Below are 22,435 nucleotides of genomic sequence, written 5' to 3'. Positions count from 1 at the left end.
AAGCTCCATGGAGCCACTATGGCGGCGCTGAAGAGCCGTGGGTTGCTGACTGCCGACCTAATTGAACATTACACTCAGTTTGAACAGTAACACTGTTTAAATATTTAAGTGATTCTTTGGCGTAAGACCATATGGAGATTGCGTACGACTGTTTGGGAATGACCGAACTAGTATATAAGCAGCTGTGTAGGGCAGTGGTTCTTAACCTTGTTGGAGGTACGGAACCCCACCGGTTTCATATGCGCATTCACCGAACCTGAATCGTAAGCATAAAATGATATTATATTAAAGAAATACTAACACAGATATATTTTACGAACAGAAAGTAACAAGAAAGTACACAGGAACCCATGTTTACATCTCATTGTGCAACATGTGAATGTTTTAGTGGGAACTAAATGCGGTATCTGAAAGGGGTACACATTATTTCCAAAGCAGGACCCCCACCCAGACATATAATACTAGTACACATCTCATGAAAAACAATGTTATAGTCATTGTAAGTGGGCCAAAACACTTATATTAGAAAATAATGTCATGGAAATGACTGCTGTCATTTGATTACAATAATAAAACATTGAACTTGTTATTTAGTCAGGTTTGGGACAGGTGTGACCACAGTGTATGTGCACGTCTGATGTTGTCACATGTGCTCCACTGAATGCTCAAAGAGTTTTTGCGTTTGCTCACAGATTTGGAAAATTAGAGGGAACATTGTTTGGGGGTATCCATAATACGCCGACAGGGAGAAGTTTTTGTTTACACGATGAGTCGGGTGTCTCTTGGCCTCCGCGGCGGAGGCTCTGCCGAACCCCTAAAACAGACTCACCGAACCCCTAGGGTTCGATCGAACCCAGGTTAAGAACCACTGCTGTAGGGTATCAAACCAAGTGTTTACATCCAAAAAATGAGTACCTGTGCGCCTACAGAAAGCTACAAACAAGTCACCTACTGTGATAAACGACACAAATACCACCTTAGTTTATAAATTTTTATTTGACGATGTATATGAAAAATATACAGCAACAACAACTGCTGCCAATAGAGTTCGTGCTCCGCAAGCACTGAGCTCGGATGAACGATAAAAAAGGGAAATAATTAGTTTCTTTTTACAAAGATTACAGCAGATACAAGACATTTTAGGTGCTTGACAAAATAAAATCTGGTAATAGTTGATGTGGTCTAAGTGCTTTAGTGAATCGCTAAACAGTAAACACAAATTAATGCGTAATGCAACTATGAGATTCACATATTTTCTCATCTCTATTCCACCTTCATAGTGCATCCTTGTTGGACCAGTAGACAAGTAAACTACTTAAACATGCAGCTGTCTAGTTCTGACAAAACTATTATCCATGCTAAGGTCTTCAGCTTGCACTTATGTCTGGATAATTTATTGTAAGCATGTGCAGCACCCTATCAGTAATTAAACTCCTGACAAATGTTTTAAGTCCATTTCCTGACTTTCATATTCCCCTTAACCATTTGTGCAACTCTGACTTAAAACTAAAGATGGACAATGACCAACGCAACTAAGCCAAGAGGTGATTTCTGACTCTGACACAGGGTTTTACTGCTTTGTCGAGGTGGGTACTTTCAGGATACTTTTACTTTTAGCCTTGGGCTGGTCTCTGTGGAAGCACAAAACAAAAGCATTAAACATAACTAGAAACACAGTGAAGTAGAGCTGACAGCAATTGTGTAAAAAAAAAAAAATAACCCCAGGATAATAGGACGACATTAAAAGGAGAGAAGTGTGACACAGTGCATCTGGAAAGTATTCACAGCGCTTAAATGTTTCCACACTTTGTTAAGTCATTCCAAAATGGAATAAAGTAATTTTGTCCTCACAATTCTACACACAATACCTCATAGTGACAATGTGAAAAAGTTGTTCTTTGAAATTTTTGCTAATTTATTTAAAATAAAAAACTAAGAAACACATGTACATAAGTATCCACAGCTTACTTTCGTGATGCACTAACTTTGATGACGCGTGACATACACGTACTGACTTGGTGGCATACGTGCAGACGGAAGATTACTGCTTGTAGCTAGGAGGTGAGTCGCTTCACATTTTTAATAATGACAATGTACTGTTTATCTATGTTGCAAAACACAATGAAAAAGAAAAACACATTGAATTCATCTCAGGTTTTATCATTGCTTCACTTTTTTTTTGCGTTTCACGTGACATCACAAATGATTACGGATCAAACTTTTGTTTTGATTGAAACTCAAATTGTGCGACTTCAAAGCTAACAGTTTGGAAATGGGGATGGGTATTATTTAAATTGAATTGATACTGTTAAAAAACTGGAAGATTTGAAAATGTGCCGGTGCTTAAATGGTGCTTTAACCCAGTGTGTTTCAACCTTTTTTGAGCCAAGGCACATTTTTTGTGTTGAAAAAATCCGGAGACACACCACCAGCAGAAATCATTAAAAAAGCTAAACTCAGTTGACAGTAAAAAGTCGTTATCACAATTGTTGGATATGACTTTAAACCATAACCAAGCATGCATTAATATAGCTCTTGTCTCAAAGTAGGTGTACTGTCACCACCTGTCACATCACACCCTGACTTATTTTGACTTTTTTGCTGTTTTCCTGTGTGTAGTGTTTTAGTTCTTGTTTTGCGCTCCTATTTTGGTGGCTTTTTATCTTTTTCTGGTGTTTTCCTGTAGCAGTTTCATGTCTTCCTTTGAGCGATATTTCCCGCATCTACTTTGTTTTAGCAATCAAGAATATTTCAGTTGTTTTTATCCTTCTTTGTGGGGACATTGTTGATTGTCATGTCATGTTCGGATGTACTTTGTGGACGCCGTCTTTGCTCCACACTTTGCTGTCGTCCAGCATTCTGTTTTTGTTTACTTTGTAGCCAGTTCAGTTTTAGTTTCGTTCTGCATAGCCTTCCCTAAGCTTCAATGCCTTTTCTTAGGGGTACTCACCTTTTGTTTATTTTTGGTTTAAGCTATAGATACCTTTTTACCTTCACGCTGCCTCCCACTGTTTCCGACATCTACAAAGCAATTAGCTACCTGCTGCCACCTACTGATATGGAAGAGTATTACACGGTTACTCTGCCGAGCTCTAGACAGCACCGACACTCAACAACAACACATTTGCAGACTATAATTACTGGTTCGCAAAAAATATTTTTAACCCAAATAGGTGAAATTAGATAATCTCCCACGGCACACCAGACTGTATCTCACGGCACACTGGTGTGCCACGGCACAGTGGTTGAAAAACACTGCTTTAACAGATACTAAAAAACATAAAAATGTTTTCCTGAAATGATGCCTTTTTATATTCACAGAATTTTGTGACATTAAAAGTCCATCCATCCATCCATTTTCTACCGCTTGTCCCTTATGGGGTCGCGGAGGGTCCTGGAGCCTATCCCAGCTTCACATGGGCGGACCTGGACAAGTCGCCACCTCAACACACTAAATATTTCAGTCATACTGTTAAAATAACAAAGAAAAAAATTCAACAATATGAAATAGAGTCCACAACAAATTTACAAAATTTAACATAATTGCAGCAAAACAATCAGCTATACAAAACACAGAGAATGTGCAATACACCACCTACTTGCGTTGTAATGTTTATGTTCAAACTTCTGGGGTTCATGAACGCCCCACACTCACTGTGACCAGGATTGGTGGATAATGAGGATGTGTTGCTGTTGTGGTGACTGTTGAGAGCTACGGCGAAATGTGTGTGCGGCATTAAAGAGCAACTGCACTTTTTTTTTTATTAATGTTGCCTTTCATTCACAACTTTTATGTGAGACGGGCACACATTTTTCTTTTTTCATGTATTCTAACTCATGGATAACGTTAGCAAAAGTCAGCTAACAATGGAGCCAAAGGAAGTCGCTCTATTCCGCATATAAAGCGCTCTAAAAAACCTAAATTAACATTTATATACCGTATTTTTCGGACTATAAGTCGCAGTGTTGTTTTCATAGTTTGGCCGGGCCCCAGTGCGATTTATATATGTTTTTTTCTTCTTTATTATGCATTTTCGGCAGGTGCGACTTATACTCCGAAAAATACGGTACATGCTGTAAGTATATATGTAATGTAATAACAGGCACATTCATAATAACATGTAATATTTACATATGTTGGTAATTTTAAGTAGATTACTTTCACAGACGCATCGCAACGCGTTTCCCTTCAACAACAACAACAACACTACTACTTATGGGAGACTTAATGAGAAACAACAAAGATTACTTTGGGACAAATGATGATCCATAACATTATATTTTTGAGCCTAAATAAAAAGAGGACAAGGCTCAAGTTTAGAAGCTGTGTGCTAAACAGATCTAGCTTTAGTGAAACACTATAAACATCCCGTAGCAGTATTGCTACAAAAAATACAAACTACGAACATCATAAAACAATCACTTACTGTACAATATCTGCTTTCACTGGGATGCCGACTGATGGGACGTTTACCGTAAATTTTTTCAGCGAGCAGTGAACATAGTGAGCTCAGAAAGCATAAGAACATGTATATACTGTACATTTGATTATTTATTTCCAAGTTTGATTTCAAGGTTGCGGAGGAGACCCTGCCCCAAGTGGAGGAGTTCAAGTACCTCGGAGTCTTGTTCACGAGTGAGGGAAGAGTGGATAGTGAGATCGACAGGCGGATCGGTGCGGCGTCTACAGTAATGCGGACGCTGTATCGATCCGTTGTGGTGAAGAAGGAGGAGAGCCGGAAGGCAAAGCTCTCAATTTACCGGTCGATCTACGTTCCCATCCTCATCTATGGTCATGAGCTTTGGGTTACGACCGAAAGGACAAGATCACAGGTACAAGCGGCCGGAATTAGTTTCCTCCGCCAGGTGGCGGGGCTCTACCTTAGAGATAGGGTGAGAAGCTCTATCATCCGGGAGGAGCTCAAAGTAAAGCCGCTGCTTCTCCACATCGAGAGGAGCCAGATGAGGTGGTTCGGGCATCTGGTCAGGATGCCACCCGAACGCCTCCCTAGGGAGATGTTTAGGGCACGTCCGACCGGTAGGAGGCCACGGGGAAGACCCAGGACACGTTGGGAAGACTATGTCTCCCGGCTGGCCTGGGAACGCCTTGGGATCCCCCGGGAGGAGCTGGACGAAATTGCTGGGGAGAGGGAAGTCTGGGCTTCCCTGCTTAGGCTGCTGCCCCCGCGACCCAACCTCGGATAAGCGGATGAAGATGGATGGATGGAAGGAGTTTACCAACTTCTCGGCTTATGGCCACCTTCTTCTACTATCCAGGTGAGAGGCTTGATTTAAAATCTAGACTTAACTTTCACCAGCTCAAAGGGGATGCAGCTGCAGCTCAGTATTTCAATACAGCAGCATAAGCTAGTTAGCTTTCTGTGACCACGGCGCCACTAAAAGTAGTTTATCTGCTTTAGCGCTTATAATAACAATATTGCTAATACTTGGTTAATATTCAGGTTACGAGATGTAAAGAGTGTTGTTAGCAGTTTTTGGATGTTTTTTTAGGGGGCTTTATGGGTGCAATAGAGTACTTCTATTAGCTGCATTGGTAGCCACCTGGTACTTGTGTATTACAAATGAGAATGCATAAAAAAAGAATAACATGTGGTATTGCCTTACATAGTATTTAGGAGGTTTAGGCAAAAAGTTCAGTTGCCTTTTAAGGTTGGTAAAACAGTATTATAGTGAAGTGAATTATATTTATATAGCGCTTTTCTCTAGTGACTCAAAGCGCTTTTACATAGTGAAACCCAATATCTACCGGTAAGTTACCGGTACATTTAAACCAGTGTGGATGGCACTGGGAGCAGGTGGGTAAAGTGTCTTGCCCAAGGACACAACGGCGGGATCGAACCTGGAACCCTCAAGTTGCTGGCACGGCCACTCTACCAACCGAGCTATACCACCCACTTTATTATTAAGTGCATCATGTCGGGACTTTATTCTGACAATATCAACGTCAAGCACTTGTTGCAGGTGCTGAGTCTGCATTTATTTAGCATTGATAGTTTCTTTTTTCCAGTATGGTTGCTACCGTTTGTCAGGACATTTTTTTCGTTCCCATTCGTACTTGGGAAGTTCAACTGTATTTGTAGTGTGTCCCTGTTACTGACTAACCTGTGGGCCCGCTCAGGACCAGTGAGGGCTATTCGCTGACCTCCGTGACGCCTGGGTGGCTCCAGCTGAGACATCGGGACAGTCGACTTGAACTTGGACAACTGCTGCTGCCACTCATCGTCAAAAGACTGTGCTTCGGCTGCAGGAAAATGCCATAATTAGAATAGGTCAGACTAGTGTTTTTTAAACATAAGGCCCGGGCCCATTGTTGGGGTGCAGGCGCCTCCTAGAGGACCGCCAAAGGATATTTCTCAGCTGTGGGTACTCTGTTGTAATGCAATTTTCCACCACTTGTGGCAGGAGTGACAATATCAAACAAACAGAAAAAGTATGGAGCTAAAGTCATTGAAATGTTTCTTAAGCGCAAAAATGATGACTTAAGTGGTGAAGCTGTATTTTCATTTGCGTTTCAATTTTATTGGGTTTAGTTAAGAAATATGTCAATTTATTTTAGCACAACATAATTGTATGTAAATGTATTTTTGCTTAGTTATTTATTAGTCCCTTCTTATGCAGTATATTTGGTTAGTACTTTTTTTTAATATATATACCCTGACCTAAGCCCAAGTTTTATCTGTTAAATAGTATTTGCGACAAACACATTGTTTCATATAATTTGACAAGGTTGTAAACTGTAAGTAGGTTAGCTATAATTATAAATAAATAAATAAATACAATTAAAATCAAGAGTAAGATTTCTTATTTAATCAGTGTTAATATTCGAGAAGACCTCAGGCCCATCTGTAGTGGAGAAGTTGGGCCCCGAGGTCAAAAAGGTTAAGAACCTCTGGGTTAGACTATTATATCCAAAACACGTTGGATGGCATCAGAAACAACTCAAAGCAGTGATCACTTTACACACATTCGTCCAAATTCTGGAAATCCTGTAGGAACTCCTTCTCTCCAGTTTTTTGGTTAAGTTTCTTCTCGACCACATGACCTCTGTCTTGAATGTGGTGACCAATGGACATCTTCTGCATCCCACTTTCAGAGTCTTTCAGTGCCCGCACAGTCTCTTTAACCTGCACATTGAAAGAGTTTACACTCACTGGTCACACTTGCCCAATATAATGACATACTTTATTCTAAAGTATTCCTTACAAAAGATGGGAATGTCTAGTTTTGAGGTAATGCAGTTTGTTTAGTACACACCGAGTGTTGTTTTTAATAGCTACGTTACCCTATTTAGCTACATGAGAGGGTCAGCATGTTCTCCTGTTGATGCACTTACACCTCCTGGGGCATGACGTGTTGACGATGATGCCTGGAAGACCTTCGGAGGCTCATTTCCAACCTTAGAATATGTCATGACTGATGAGGAGCTGAATGTGTGTGTGTTGGAGTCTGTGGACATGTTCCCCTGCAACGACAACAACACAAGCACACCTGTTTCTACTTTCACTGCTTCGGTTTTTCTCAGCCTACCGAAGAGATCTCACAAGGGTTAGTGGCGTGAACTCACAGGGTTTTTGTGCATCCTGTCCGTCCTAGTCCTCATGTTTCCCATCACGCTTTCATACATGCCGAACTGGTTCATCATCATGTCCTGCATAAAGACACAATGAACAGCTGAATGGTCAGCTCAGAGACCACCTGGTCACAAAGCATTAGCAGCTCGTGAACAACTTTATTATGTGCGTAGTAGATACACACTGCTACTGAATCAGGACACTTGTTTGCCCTACAGTCCTTACAAACCAAGGTGAAATCACTATTAGCCTAGTTCAGTGGTTCTCAAACTTTTTTCGCCAAGTATCACCTCAGAAAAAACTTAAGATCTCCAAGTACCACCATAATGATCAACAGTAAGATGCAGTAGCATAGTAGGGCAACATATTCATGTTTGGCCAATGTAACATTACACACAGTTTGAACATTCACACTGTGTTTGAATATAGGAAACTAAAACATTATATAATCAAATGATTCTTTGGTGTACCACTAGTTGGAGGTTGTGTACCAGTGTGAGAATCACTGGCCTTGACCACTTGCATTGATGCCCAAGTTACTGCTGAGTTGTGTGTTTATTTAACACTAATGTCTTAAGCTTTTGACCATGTCTTTGCAAGTAAAAAAAAAAATACAGTGGTACTTCGGTTTTCGTACGCCCCCCCCTTTCCACGTGATTCATACATATTAAAGTATCTCTTTTTAAACCATAAAAATGGCCACATAAATTAAAAATACCAATACCACAGTAGTATTGGCCACTAGAGTAGACCAAACCAATCAGAGCGAGCTATTCAGTGTTGTGGCCACTGATTGGCTCAGCCTCAGCCAGCATTACTATAGTGCAGATTCTCAAAACTGGTACGTGTACTACTAGTGGTGTGCAGACCAAAGAATCACCTTATTAAAGTAGTGTTTTATTTTCTTTTATTCAAACACAGTGTTACTGTTCAAACTGTGTATTGTTACAGTGGCCAAAAATATAAAATACACTTGTTAAATAAAACCTATGCCTTGTTTTAATAAAATACTTAGGCCTACTACGCTACTGTATTTTATTGTTTGTCATTATGGTGTTTTTTCTGAGGTGGTACAAATTTGAGAACCACAGCTATATTAGATTGAAAAAATGTAAAGGTGACTAAAAGGTGTTGTTTCATGTCTAGGTGGCTGTGAAAAACGTACTTAGAAGGTAGTAAACAGGGTTTTTTTATGCTCTAGCTATGAAAATATTAGATTTTTAAATAATAGTATAGCATAGACTTTATTTATCCCACAATGATGAAAATATGTGGTTGTAGTGTATAGACAAAAAGTATATAAAAAAAAAAAAAATGTAACTCACGAAAAAAAGATGCAAATATTTAAGTACATAAAATACATTAAAAGAGAACAGAGCTGATGCAACCAGCTGCCACTGCAACTGCCATTTCTACATACAGCTATTAAAAAAACCAACAAAAAAACTCTACTTTATAATTTATTGCGGTCATGTCTGGAACCAATTAACAGTCATAAACGAGGCACAACTGTCGTCTGTTTGTCCGCAAATCAATTCACTGAATCGGGTTTCCAAACAAAGAATCCCACATGTTGTTGGCTGTCTCTGTGCTTTTTTATATTGAGTATAACTGCAAAAAAAGCCACCGTGGGGCCAAGGAAAGTGATAAAGAAGGTGAGAAACACTCATTTCAAGGAAGAATTTAGTAAGGTGGTGGCAATGTGATTTTGCTCTCCTCTTCCCTACTCCCTCTCTGCTCATCGCCATCTTTGCAAACAAGAATCTTCAAACTGTGTCATATTCTGAGAAACAGGCTTTTTGTTTTGTCGTTTTAATGCCATGCATGAAAATGTGTTCACATAAGTCATGTTTCACCACATGCAGACACACAGTTGCTTCGTCTGCACAAAACACTTACGTTTAGTTCACTAGCTTTGCGTTGCTTTTCTGTTACACTGAAATTGATATTATTGGATTTCAAATATTATATGATTTGAACTCAGAATATGGTTTATATGCAAAAAAAAATATCCCCGTACTGGAATGAAGTCATTGTAATGGCTTACAATTCATAATAATGTGGGGCAGTTATGACAAAACAAGTACTTATGTGAATGTATTTCCAGAAAAAGAGAAAAAAACTGAGCACTTTAAAGAATATGCAGTTATTGAAGAAATAATCGATGGTGTTAGAGGATGCATCTGACAACAAGTGATGATTACTGACCGTGTTGCCAATACTGCCAAAGGGAAGCAATGAGCGACTGAGGTCCTGAATGTTAAAAGAGTATCACATCACCAAAACATTTTTAAAAAGCACCATTGTAGAGGAGGCTTCATCTAGGACAGAAGTGGTGTTTATGACTCTGCATGCCAGCATCAATCACCGTGTGTGTGAGTGAGATGTGTATCGGTGTGGTGTTGAATGACTTGTGTTCCATGTGTAATTGGGTCGCATTGCCAGAGATTAGCATAGGCTTTAACACTGAAACCGAGCTTCATTTTGGTAAGGCTGCTGCCGAAGAGTCCAAGGCTGCTTGCTCAGCTCTTTTTTCAAAAGGTCAAGCTGATGTAAATACAACCCTCCTGGCCACTATCTACCAGGCCAATTTTATCTCCTACTTATGGCATCTATTGGACAAATAAATGCCAGTTCCATTTGTGAACTGATTATATTTAGACCTTTGAGGGGAGTAGATAAGGAACTTGTCGTTAAGGGTTGAGGTGTATCTAATATTTTGTCCCTCTCAGTATTTTGTTGCCCACCACTGCAATCCACAAAAAAATCAGACTGTTAAATGAATATGAATATACATATTTATTGACTCTTCTTCCGGGACGAAGCATGCAGATTGAAAAGCCGACCATGTGACGGTACATTTATAAACAAGCCTTTGAAAGGTGATATGAAGCAGTGAGAAGTAGAAGGTAGACGCTCGCTTATTCCACCCCCCTCTGGGAATCTAATGTGTTACAAACTAAAACAAACCCTCAAGAGTATTATGTGACCGTGGGTTGGAAGTATGCTTTTCTTTTTGAATCTGTCTAAATATGTATTCTAGAGGATCATATAGCTGTGATAGGGGAGCGAGAGAGCTGTCTGTCATCCTAGCGTTGCTAAGGCACATTGGGACAAACATGCACTTATAACAGGAAGACAACAAGAGGGTGTAGAGCATTAAAATAATGCCTTAAATCAGAGGTGTCCAAATTGTGGCCCGTGGCGCAGTCCACAAAAAAAAGTGTAATAAAAGCGCAAAGAGGTGAAATGTAACAATAAAAAGTTGCAATGTTGACTAATATAAAAAAAAAAAATTTCTTTTTTTTTTTTTTTTTTTTTTATAAACGGTTATTGTATTGGAGCCTATTCAAGGCTCCAATTACTTCTTATCCAATATTTCACTTTGAAATTTTGGGGGAAAATATTGCATATTTTTTGTGTTTGCCATATACAAAACAAAGTTTTGTTTGACAAAAAGGGCATTAAAAAAAAAAAAAAAAAGACAAAAAAAACCCTTAATGATCGATGATGGATTGGTCTTAAGTTGATCTAGAGCTTAAGCTTTGGAAATTTTAAAAAGTATGCTTTATTTTTAACACTTTTAGGGGTGGAGCCCTTTTGGATCCCACAGAAAGTTAGTGGGCTTTTTTTTAATTTAAACTGTCATTGCTCAAAAATAATTAATTACCAGTAATATCAATGTTGTTATGAATTATTGACCCATTTAGGCTCCAATTATCTCACATCAAGTATTCCACTTTGACATTTGTTTGAGGGAAAATATTACATATTTTGTGTTTTTTCCATAAAAAACAGGGTTTCGACAAAAATGGCACAACATATAAAAAAAAACCCTTCATATCAACAGATATACCTGAAGTTGAACAAAAATTTAAAATAATAATACATTACTTATTTTTTATATTTTTATGACTCAGACTTCTAGGTCCCCAGGACCAAACTTGAGGGGAGCCATAAGGGTAAAAAAAATAAAAATTATGTTGGTTTTGAAAATTAAAACTATTACAATGGCCCCCGCTTGTTTTGATTTTTAAGTGCACGGCCCTCAGTGAAAAAAGTTTGGACACCCCTGCCTTAAACGATGCAATAGCTTAAATATGTAGTTATACACCCACCAATTACTAGGGCTGTAATTTGTTTTAATTCGATTCTTGGGGGAATGATGCAGAATCAATTCTTGATTCAAAGCAATTCTCGATTCAAAATCAATACTTTTTTTAAACAACATTGTCTATTTTATGGAGGAATGTAGTTAATCAAACAGCTGTGATACATTTCTATATTATTTAAAATAAAACTAGTGTTGTTTGAATAAAATTCTACCCAAACATTAATTAAAGTCAAACAAATAAGGCAAAGAGAGAAGTATCCCACACTTTTCTTATCTAAAGTAAATCTGCACAGCTGTGGGCATCTACATCAATTATATGATTTGCCTGAGTGGCTGAACTGGACAGATTTATAAAAGTAAAAAAAAAAAAAATGTTAAGAATCGTTACAAATAAGAATGACAATTAATCCCAAAATGTTTTGGTTTTTTTTTTTGACACTGCTACCAAATACAGTCATTGAAGTGTAAAGTGTAATAAGTTAACAATGTTATTAAAATGTAGTTTGCAGTGGTGAAGAAGTCAACTTCTGTTTCTAAGGTTTTAGTTGATTTAAAATGATAGCATTGTGTTGACATGTCAAAGCAGTGAGGCTAACATAACACAGATGTTGGTATATCTGATATTACTCCTCCGGTCAGCCAGTTCATTATCTAGTCCTTAATGGCAGCCAGCTACGATAATTAAGGGAATCAAGTTACTGGTTTATTGAGGCCAGGCGTCTAAAGAAAGCCATTCCCAAGGATAAATAAATATACAGACCTTTGTGGATTAGGAGGAATAAAGGCAGGTGACATGTTTGTCCTAATTTTAAGGGATGATTAAAAAAAGAGCCCTGTTTCTACCATGCAGTACAGTTTGGTTCAGTCAGGTTTAAAACTCATTTTGCACAAAAGGGGTGTACAAAGGAACACGTCATTCAATTTGAATTTGGATCAGGAAAAGGTGCAGGTATAGAATATATTTATTTTTAAGTCATTACAGCATGAATAGAAACAAAAATAAAAAATGTCACTTAGCACAACCCGGGATCAAGACGGACAAATAAACTGATAGCAAAAATTAGCCCGATCAGTTTCTGCCGATTTTTATGAAAAGTATGTGATCACCACTTTTGAGTAATGCCTTTTAATGACGATCAAACGGCAATTTATTTATAGTCCCCCAGTGTCAGTGTCTCCATACAAAGTATGGAGCCGCTCCCCTAACTTAATAATAATCACCTGCGTTACATCAAATAAAACGCATTTCTTAGTATCTTAAGCATGATCATTATCACTGGAGGACAAGGCTAATTAGGTGGCGACTTGTCCAGTGTGTACTACGCCCTCTGCCCGAATGCAGCTGAGATAGGCTCCAGCTCCAGCCCCCCCCCCCCCCCGCGACCCCAAAAGGGACAAAAGAGACTTTGAGGGCAAAAATTATTTCAATGAGTAGTAGTTTTTACTTTTGATTAGTTATTGTGTACTATTGACTTTGTTTTGCTCACACAATTGTATATAATAAAAGAGAATAAGGAACTGGTTTAAATATTGTGTTGATATTGTTACACTGTCAATCAGAGGTGTGGACTCGAGTCACATGACTTGGACTCGAGTTAGACTCGAGTCATGAATTTGATGACTTTAGACTCGACTTGACAAAATGTAAAGAGACTTGCAACTCGACTTAGACTTTAACATCAATGACTTGTGACTTCACTTGGACTTGAGCCTTTTGACTTGACATGACTTGCTACTTTCCCCAAAATCCAAAGCTTAAAAAGTTATTTGGGAGCGCTCCGTAATTTTCATTTTCTTCGTCTGTCTATCAGCGTGTTATTCCTGTCAGCACAACAGCCAATCAAATTAGATCTACGTTGTTTTCATCACGCAGCATTCATCCAATCAAATTGCAGGACAACCAATGAACAAGAGTTGTCCAACAACGTGCCAGTGATAAACAATTATGTTAAAGTTGGTTTCGTTCGGGTATAAAAACTACGACTTGGTCAACAAAAAACGAATTGCCGTATGCAAATCACGCAGTTCGAATATTACAGACGGAGACGCAACAACTTCCAACTTCGTTCGACATTTGAAGTTGCACAAAGAAGGGTAAGTTTTGAATGTAAGATAACGTTTATTGGCTAAGTAACGTGACTTTTATTTGCTGCGTAGTTAAATCAGTGAGGCTGCAAACTCACTGCTAACGTTATAACCACAGACATCTTATAAGTAGACGCAGCATAGAGCGCTACTGCCTACTGGCGCAGACGGGGCGCGGGGCCGCCATCTTGGAGTGGTGATCCGCTCCACTCAGTGCACTTCATTTGGCAGGAGCAATGAACTGTCAGCGCATTTAATTCATCTTACCTCACTGAATACCACTGATTTTCACACGCCTTTTCGTCATACGTGTAGCTATGATAACAGACACATGTTTTATTATTCATAGTTTGCTAAACAGTAATATAATATTCTTATACGCTATAAGTGACCAGACGTCCGAGATCAAAACTGGGAATATAATCCCAGAGAAGGGGGAAAAAAACGGTAAACTATTTTTAAATTGAAGAAACAATATGATTAGGTTATATATACATGCGTGTATCCTACATAAACAATGTATGAATACATTAGATATCTATATATCTTAGGGACCTATAGACTGAATCTCTGTTGCTTCAGCAGCAGAGAGTTTATTCTGTCTTGACACTTTGTATTGATATTTTCTATTACATTCTTCCCTTAAATGATAATGTTTGCAGTGATTGTTTTATATGTATTATTTTATGTAAGTCGCTTTGGATAAAAGCGTCTGCCAAATACTTAAACATATATAAACACCTGAAAGTCTTCATATCAGCTAAAACCACCAATCTGTTTCACTGGATTCAGAATAAAACCAAATTCTGTTTAACCCAACAATGTTAGTATTTGAATATTGTTACTTGAAGACTTATTCCTGGTTACAATTATATTGTTAAGAAAGTATTGTCTTATACTTTGCCTAAAATGAGAATGCATCATAATCAGTGGCGGCTGGTGAATTTTGTTCTTGGTGGGGCTGAAAGTTTGTAAAGCAAACCCCTGTAGGGGGGTCATCCTCCTCCAGAAGATTTCTTTGTGATTTTCACATACAAATATTGAAGATCTTTGATCCTTCTCAACTCTGTGGTAATATTATTTTCATAAAATACAACCAATAGTACGTTAATGTTAAATCTTACTTGTGAAAAGTAATCCCCCGATTCCTATTTTCAACAGTCCGCTCATTTGAGCAGGAAAACGCTGAACACCATCTTTGTTTTCTACCTGTCAACTGTCAATTTAGGCTGCTCGCCGGCTCCTCATCACCACTTCAAGATGGCGGCCAAATTGCTCACGTCACAGCAACCAATGCTGCGTCTACTTATAAGATGTCTATGGTTATAACGTCATTGCAAACACGGCAATATGTTGCGTCCACTGCAGTTTGCTACCTTATTCATACTTTTTGTCAAGTGATTTTTTTTTAAGCAGGGTTGCATGAGGTACCTACACATAACGTTACGTTAGTCAATGTATCACACACAGTAACGTACCGTTAGTCAATGTATCACACACAGTAACATTACGTTAGTCAATGTATCACACACAGTAACATTACGTTAGTCAATGTATCACACACAGTAAGGTAACGTTAGACGGCGGTCAGCAGCACAGCGTATTTTAGCCACCTCCAAAAAGACAAACATAGTCAAATAAAGGTCAGTTAAAATGTATACTATATTAAGAATATGTGTACATATTGCATAGGGTCCTGACATCTAAAAAGTACAACTCTGTTCATTGTTATGTTCATATATTTATGTTTTTCATGTGTACGCACACATCAACACACATACAGTATGAGATGAGATCAATGAGATAAGGTAAGAACAGGATAGAAACTGCTGTGGAACTAGTTACAATGCAATATGCCATGGAAATACAATGTTAACACTTTTGTGCAAATAAGTACAGTTGCACTTGTTTTTTTTCAAATGTGTTTATTCTGTAAAGGAATGAGTTACATGTTTAAAATGACTGGTTAATAGTGCTATTTTGAAGTGCAATGTCAGCACTATCTTTTTCCCTGCAATTTCAAATGCACTTGTTTTAATAAATAAATGCAGCGTTTTAAAAGCATACACAATCTGTGTAAATATATTAGTCTGTGGGTAAAAGGACTTGAAATGACTCGAAACTCAAAGTGCAGGACTTGGGACTTGACTTGAGACTTTCCAGTCTTGACTCGGACTTGCCCTGTCTTGACTCGGGACTTGACTCGAGACTTGAGGGTAAAGACTTGAGACTTACTTGTGACTTGCAAAGCAATGACTTGGTCCCACCTCTGCTGTCAATAGCACTCAGCATAAAAACATTAAACAAACAGCTAAAATTATGTACAAAGCAAACTATAACCTGCTACCAAAGAATGTACAACAATTCTTCTCAACTAAAGAGGAGAAATATAACCTTAGAGGAAAATCTAATTTAAAACATTTGTATGCACGTATAACACTTAGAACCTTTAGCATATTAGTATGTGGAATTAAATTATGGAATGGATTAAGTAATGAAGTTAAACATTGTACTGATATGATCCAGTTTAAGAGGTTGTTCAAATTAATAGTGCTTACAAAGTACAAAGAAGAATTATGAGAAATACTTTCAACCTTATTGAAAATACAATTCTTCATCTCAGTATGTTTATAATGACTGACTTAATTATATATTACAAAACGGTTTGTATTACTCATTCACGGATGTCATTTTACTATAAAAAAAAAGTCAGTAAATGAATGTACGGTATATATTTGTATATGCTCTGAAGTGGGAAAGGGGTAGGATTAAATAAGATTTGCTTCTTCCTACTCCTTTTCGGACATGATGTAAAGTGAAATTATATGAAATTGTGTGATGTATTATGCTGTAAGTGTGTTCATGTTTGAAATAAACTAAAGAAAGAAAGAAAGAAAGATGTACAGTTATTAGATAGTTAGTCCCTGACAAAAACGTAACTATTCACGTATCTGACAAGTCAGGAAGTGAACAAATGATCATAATTCATGGAACTGAAGATTATTTCTCTGAATGTTTTGAACTTGTTTCAGTGCCAGTACCGCACTGAGGAGAGTTGCGTGGTTCTAGCTCAATTTGCATATAGACGTCATCGCTCTGCACTTTGGACAGCAAACTGGACAGCACCTCTGCTGTGCTAATTAGTGCACTGCGTTGATTCAAAACAACAAATTAGACTTCCTTTTTTATTGTCATTCAAATTTGAACTTTACAGTACAGATAAGAACGAAATTTTGTTGCATTAGCTCATGATAGTGCAGGATAAAAAATCAATAAGGTGCAGATACAAATAGATTACTGTACAGATAAATATATTGCACTTTTGCATATGCATCCACGTTTATGGATGTATGTTATATTATCTTTATATTCCAGCGAATTTTGGGGGGGAATTGAGGAGATTATGATGCGCTCAAGAGTCTTATCAAACAATGCATGTCTTACCAAGGACTAACTTTTATGGATCAATTAATGGATTAAATAAACATCACAATGGGGCTGAACTAAACTGTACCACTTTATAGAAACACATTTTTGTACAGTACATAACGACATGTTTCATATTATTTCATGTCCCAATTAAAATGACCGTTAGGAGCATTTGCAAGAAACTATAGTGTCAGTGGAACAATGGTCTATAAATAGAGCTCCTGAGGGCTGGCGATATAGCATCCAGAGAGGCCAAGGGTGTTTGACCTTCTACTAAACCAGACACTAACATGGCCCCCATGCTGCTCCAGTTAAGCTTTCACAACACTAGCTGTGTTTTTTCTAACGAGGCCTACAGATTACTACACTTAGTAATTACATCAGATCATGTAGTCGTCGGTACTTGTGTTCTCACCCTGTGTTCACCCCTCAGCGCCGGAGGTGAGGCGGCCCGCGCCGCCACATCCCGGCTTCTCCCGTCCGTAATGCTTCCGCCAAATGGCTCCGAGAAGCTCCTCATCATCTGGCGCATGTGATCGCTGTGTGCTCGGAATGGATCGCTGCACAGGAGCAACACAATTAAGTTCTTTTGAAACAGACACCACAGTTAAAAACAGGAACGGTGTTATGACACAAGAACAGATCATTTTTATATTCCCATTCATGCCTATGGGAAAATGTTTCCCACCAAAACTGCCACTTTATCTTTAAGAAATCCGGTGGTTATTTTGTGCCGTTGAGTATTTCCTTTACAAGCCATTTTGGCTGTGTGAAATTATTGTATAGGTGGAATATTTCAGAATTGCAAACTCTTTTCCTAAAATAGCAATGCTACAAAGAACAGAAACATTTGTTTTTAACCATTTGACTCAACATTTATCTTAACATAAATGGAGTCATTTATGTTCAGACTTCACTCTGGAATTTTTATTCTTACAAATATCCACCAGATGGCGATAGACCCTTTTCAAAGTATGCAGCGCCTTATGTTTTGTCAGACAGTGCCTTGCTAAAGTTGCTACTGTGTGTCTCTATTGATGTGTCTTCAGTTTATCATCCATCCATCCATTTTCTACCGCGTATTCCCTTTTGGGGTCGCGGGGGGCGCTGGAGCCTATCTCAGCTACAATCGGGCGGAAGGCGGGGTACACCCTGGACAAGTCGCCACCTCATCGCAGGGCCAACACAGACAGACAACAATTCACACTCGCATTCACACACACACGAGCCAATTTTAGTGTCGCCAATCAACTTATCCCCAGGTGCATGTTTTTGGAGGTGGGAGGAAGCCGGAGTACCTGGAGGGAACCCACGCAGTCACGGGGAGAACATGCTCGGGATTGAACCCAAGACTACTCAGGACCTTCGTATTCATTTTACCAATTTAAGGGTTATAATTCCCAAAATATTATTAAAACGTTAACTGTTCAGGCAGAAGTCGTTTTTTTTCAAGGTATTTTAATGAACACCACAAAACAAATATTTTATCCTTAAACACAACACATAAAGCATTATATTTTAGGTGTTTCAACCCTTTGTTTGTCCAACTCCAGGTTTTGAAAATGTTTTAAAATATTTTAAAGAATCAACCAATAGTTGAACTGTTTCAACAAAAAATACTTTCAAAGTCCTATCAGACCCAAAACTGTCAGTTTCACATAAACCAAGGGTGTCAAACGTACGGCCCGAGGGCTGGATCAGGCCCGCGAACAGGTTTTATCCGGCCCACAGGGTGAGTTTACTAAGTATAAAATAACCTGACATTTTTGAATGAAAGAAACAGCTGTTCTAAATGTGTCCACTGGATGTTGAAATAGCAATTCTTTGTATCTTTGTAGATGATGCCACATATGTACAAAATAAACCACATGATGTTAGTACATCAGCCGAGGAAAATTATCAAACTACATATATATTTGATTTTGATATAATTATTGTATCTTCATAGATTGAAAATGAACACCAACAGAATATAAAATAAAGGTAGAATACTATTAACTACAGCTGTCCGATATTATCGGCCGATAAATGCTTTAAAATGTAAAATCGGAAATTATCGGTATCGCTTTTTTTATTATCGGTATCGTTTTTTTATTTTTGTTTTTTTTAATTAAATCAACATAAAAAACACAAGATACACTTACAATTAGTGCACCAACCCAAAAAACCTCCCTCCCTCATTCACACAAAATGGTTGTTTCTTTCTGTTATTAATATTCTGGTTCCTACATTATATATCAATATATATCAATACAGTCTGCAAGGGATACAGTCCGTAAGCACACATGGTTGTGCGTGCTGCTGGTCCACTAATAGTACTAACCTTTAACAGTTAATGTTACTCATTTTAATTAATTACTAGTTTCTATGTAACTGTTTTTATATTGTTTCACTTTTCTTTTTAATTCAAGAAAATGTTTTTAATTAATTTATCTTATTTTATTTTATTAATATTTAAAAAAAGTACCTTATCTTCACCATACCTGGTTGTCCAAATTAGGCATAATAATGTGTTAATTCCACGACTGCATATATCAGTATCAGTTGATATCGGTATCGGTAATTAAAGAGTTGGACAATATCGGAATATCGGATATCGGCAAAAAGCCATTATCGGACATCCCTACTATTAACCGCAACATGTAAGTGTAAAAAAACCCAAAAAACATTATTTGTACAATTTCAGAATGTGCTTGTTCTATTTTTAAACAAAGAAAACAATCTGAAGTTGTCTTTATTTTTAAATGATTGTGCCGGGATTTTACCAGTCCGGCTCACTTGGGGGTAGATTTTAACTCTAAAATGAGTTTGACACCCCTGACATAAACTGTTGTGAATAGGGATGTCCGATAATGGCTTTTTGCCGATATCCCGATATTGTCCCTCTTTAATTACCGATACCGATATCAACCGATACCGATATATACAGTCGTGGAATTAACACATTATTATGTCTAATTTGGACAACCAGGTATGGTGAAGATAAGGTCCTTTTAAAAAAATAAATAAAATAAGATAAATAAATTAAGAACATTTTCTTGAATAAAAAAGAAAGTAAAACAATATTAAAAACAGTTACATAGAAACTAGTAATTAATGAAAATTAGTAAAATTAACTGTTAAAAGGTTAGTACTATTAGTGGACCAGCAGCACGCACAATCATGTGTGCTTACGGACTGTAACCCTTGCAGACTGTATTGATATATATTGATATATAATGTAGGAACCAGAATATTAATAACAGAAAGAAACAACCCTTTTGTGTGAATGAGTGTGAATGAGTGTAAATAGGGGAGGGAGTTTTTTTTGGGTTGGTGCACTAATTGTAAGTTGTGTTTTTTATGTTGATTTAATAAAAAACAAAAACAAAAAAAAAACAAAAAAACGATACCGATAATTTCCGATATTACATTTTAAAGCATTTATTGGCAGGCCGATATTATCGGACATCAATTATATTTTGTCACTATAAAAGAGTCAATCCTTTACGATGGACTTTCAACATTGGAAAAATATAACTACATAAAAAGTATAATAAACTTTTGGGGAAACTTAGTTTTAAGCCAGTTCTGATGGGTAAAGTAAATACTGCATTCATAATTGCATAAAGCTTAACTTAGTACATTTTGTTTTGTATTTAAGTTCATCATAAATATTTTTGAAAAAAGTTACAAAAATGATAATTAGTTAGGCACATGTTTGTTCAATTGGGGAAGGAAACAAGCTAACGGCTGCAAGCTAGCAACTCACGAGAAGAAGGGGTCGTCATCAAATTCCCGGAAAGAGCCGTTACTGAACATTTCCACCGATATAGACGCTGTGTGTGGGGGAAAAGAAAAAGATGAAAATATATTTAAATAAACATAATAGTCCACAGGTGCAGCAGCGGCTCTAAACACGACGCAGCCGTGTCCCCAAAAGGAGGAGGTGGCAGCACGGTGATTTTGAGCGTGGGGCCACGTGACACGAATCCTGCCTTCTGATTGGCTGGCCCCGTGTTGCCAACGGCTGCCATGACGACGGCGCTCTAAAAGTTCTGCTTCACAGTCTGGCACTTTCGCCATTTCTTTTATACGCGTCATCATCAAAGTTACCGCAAGAAAAGCACATAACGTAAATATTCTTTTTTTTTTTTTTTCTTAATTGGGGAAAGCTTTATGGTGTAGAATAAAATGGCGGTTGAAGCAAGTTCTAATATGACATATTTAGGAGCTCATTACCACACTGGCTATTTCAAGCAAAGGGAGTGACAAAGTGTCCCACGCTTAGTATAGATTTACCATCTGGCTTGTTCCAGAAATAGGCTTCTCTCCTCCAAGCTCTGGATTGTCTACACTTGCCTTGAATTGTCAGTCATAATTAAAAGTAAATCCATGCATGAACACAAGTTACTCAACAGCATCGAGTAGAGAGGTCATAGACAGCTTTTGACACATGCAAGTAAGAAGACAGCTTTCAGTAACAAAAACCTACACTTTATTTGTATTAATGGTGCGCTTGTACAAGAGATTGACAACACTTGCTACAAATAACATGTGGAATTCAATTGCCTGTGACAGGATGTGATCGGAAACAGAATGGAAACGCTACAGGGTGGTTAGGACACAGGACTTCCCATGAGCCTCTCCTGGCGTAGAGACCGCAGTCGGGTGAGCCACAGCTCCTCGGCCTTCTCTTTGTCCATGAACAGCTGCGGGGACAAAGAGCGAAAATGTAGTTTTATTCTCCGACGCTTGTTCAGGATGTACCTGCAGGCTATACATACAACTTGTCCGAGACATTTTTTAAGCACTTTCCAGATGGCCGTAGACCAGCGGTAGAATCACTGCACGTCATCAAAAGGAGAGTGGCGTAAATGTCATGTATTGCGCAACACAGCAGCAACAGCACCAATGTTGTACAACTTCATTGTAAACAACAAGTTTAATTCAATAAAGTGCATGCAAAGGTAGATAAAGCTCTGGTTGTTGATCGTTTATGGTACTTCAGATGCGGTTACTGCCATCTTGTGGAGTTTGTACTAAAAATAAGTCAGGTTGTCTACAACCATAGCGGTTAATGTCAATGCTTTTCGACTATGTGCTATTTACAGTGCATCACGTTTTCCACATGTTATGTTTCATCCTTATTCCAAAATATAATTAATTCATTTGTGTCCTCATATGGACATGCGGCATCACATGGACAAAGATAGGACCTTCTGGAGGAAAGTTC

The 22,435-nt window shown here is 38.0% G+C and overlaps 2 protein-coding genes across 3 annotated transcripts in view; both read right to left on the bottom strand.

Moving 5' to 3' along the window:
* Positions 1–977: 977 nt before the first annotated feature.
* Positions 978–21,160, bottom strand: mlf1 (myeloid leukemia factor 1). Its single transcript, XM_061972839.2, has 7 exons — positions 20,972–21,160; positions 17,636–17,780; positions 7,586–7,669; positions 7,355–7,483; positions 6,986–7,145; positions 6,124–6,262; positions 978–1,631 (listed from the first exon to the last, which is right to left on the bottom strand). The coding sequence occupies exons 1-7, from the start codon at positions 21,019–21,021 to the stop codon at positions 1,571–1,573; spliced, it is 768 nt and encodes a 255-aa protein (XP_061828823.1). The 5' UTR covers positions 21,022–21,160; the 3' UTR covers positions 978–1,570.
* A 514-nt stretch (positions 21,161–21,674) lies between these two features.
* The window catches only part of rsrc1 (arginine/serine-rich coiled-coil 1), a 300,071-nt gene continuing 299,310 nt past the window's right edge, over positions 21,675–22,435 (bottom strand). For both annotated transcript variants that reach the window (XM_061972977.1, XM_061972976.2), the window contains one exon: positions 21,675–21,911. In XM_061972977.1, the coding sequence (XP_061828961.1) occupies positions 21,819–21,911 (93 nt within the window). In that variant the 3' untranslated portion in view covers positions 21,675–21,818. The remainder of the gene's footprint in view (positions 21,912–22,435) is intronic.

Source organism: Nerophis lumbriciformis, linkage group LG17, assembly GCF_033978685.3.
Source record: "Nerophis lumbriciformis linkage group LG17, RoL_Nlum_v2.1, whole genome shotgun sequence".
NCBI classification, from domain to species: domain Eukaryota; kingdom Metazoa; phylum Chordata; class Actinopteri; order Syngnathiformes; family Syngnathidae; genus Nerophis; species Nerophis lumbriciformis.
The sequence above is the reverse complement of the archived record's forward strand: the minus strand, read 5'-3'. Positions and strand labels throughout refer to the sequence as shown.

What these genes read in the sequence shown, in the direction of transcription:
- mlf1 (XM_061972839.2), bottom strand. Translation starts at nt 21,021, where the DNA reads ATGTTCAGTAACGGCTCTTTCCGGGAATTTGATGACGACCCCTTCTTC. An exon ending in CGCTGAGGGGTGAACACAGG is followed by an intron (nt 7,670 to 17,635) that starts GTGAGAACACAA and finishes GTCTTTATGCAG; the next exon opens with GACATGATGATGAACCAGTT. An exon ending in TTTCCAGAATTTGGACGAAT is followed by an intron (nt 6,263 to 6,985) that starts GTGTGTAAAGTG and finishes ATTTTCCTGCAG; the next exon opens with CCGAAGCACAGTCTTTTGAC.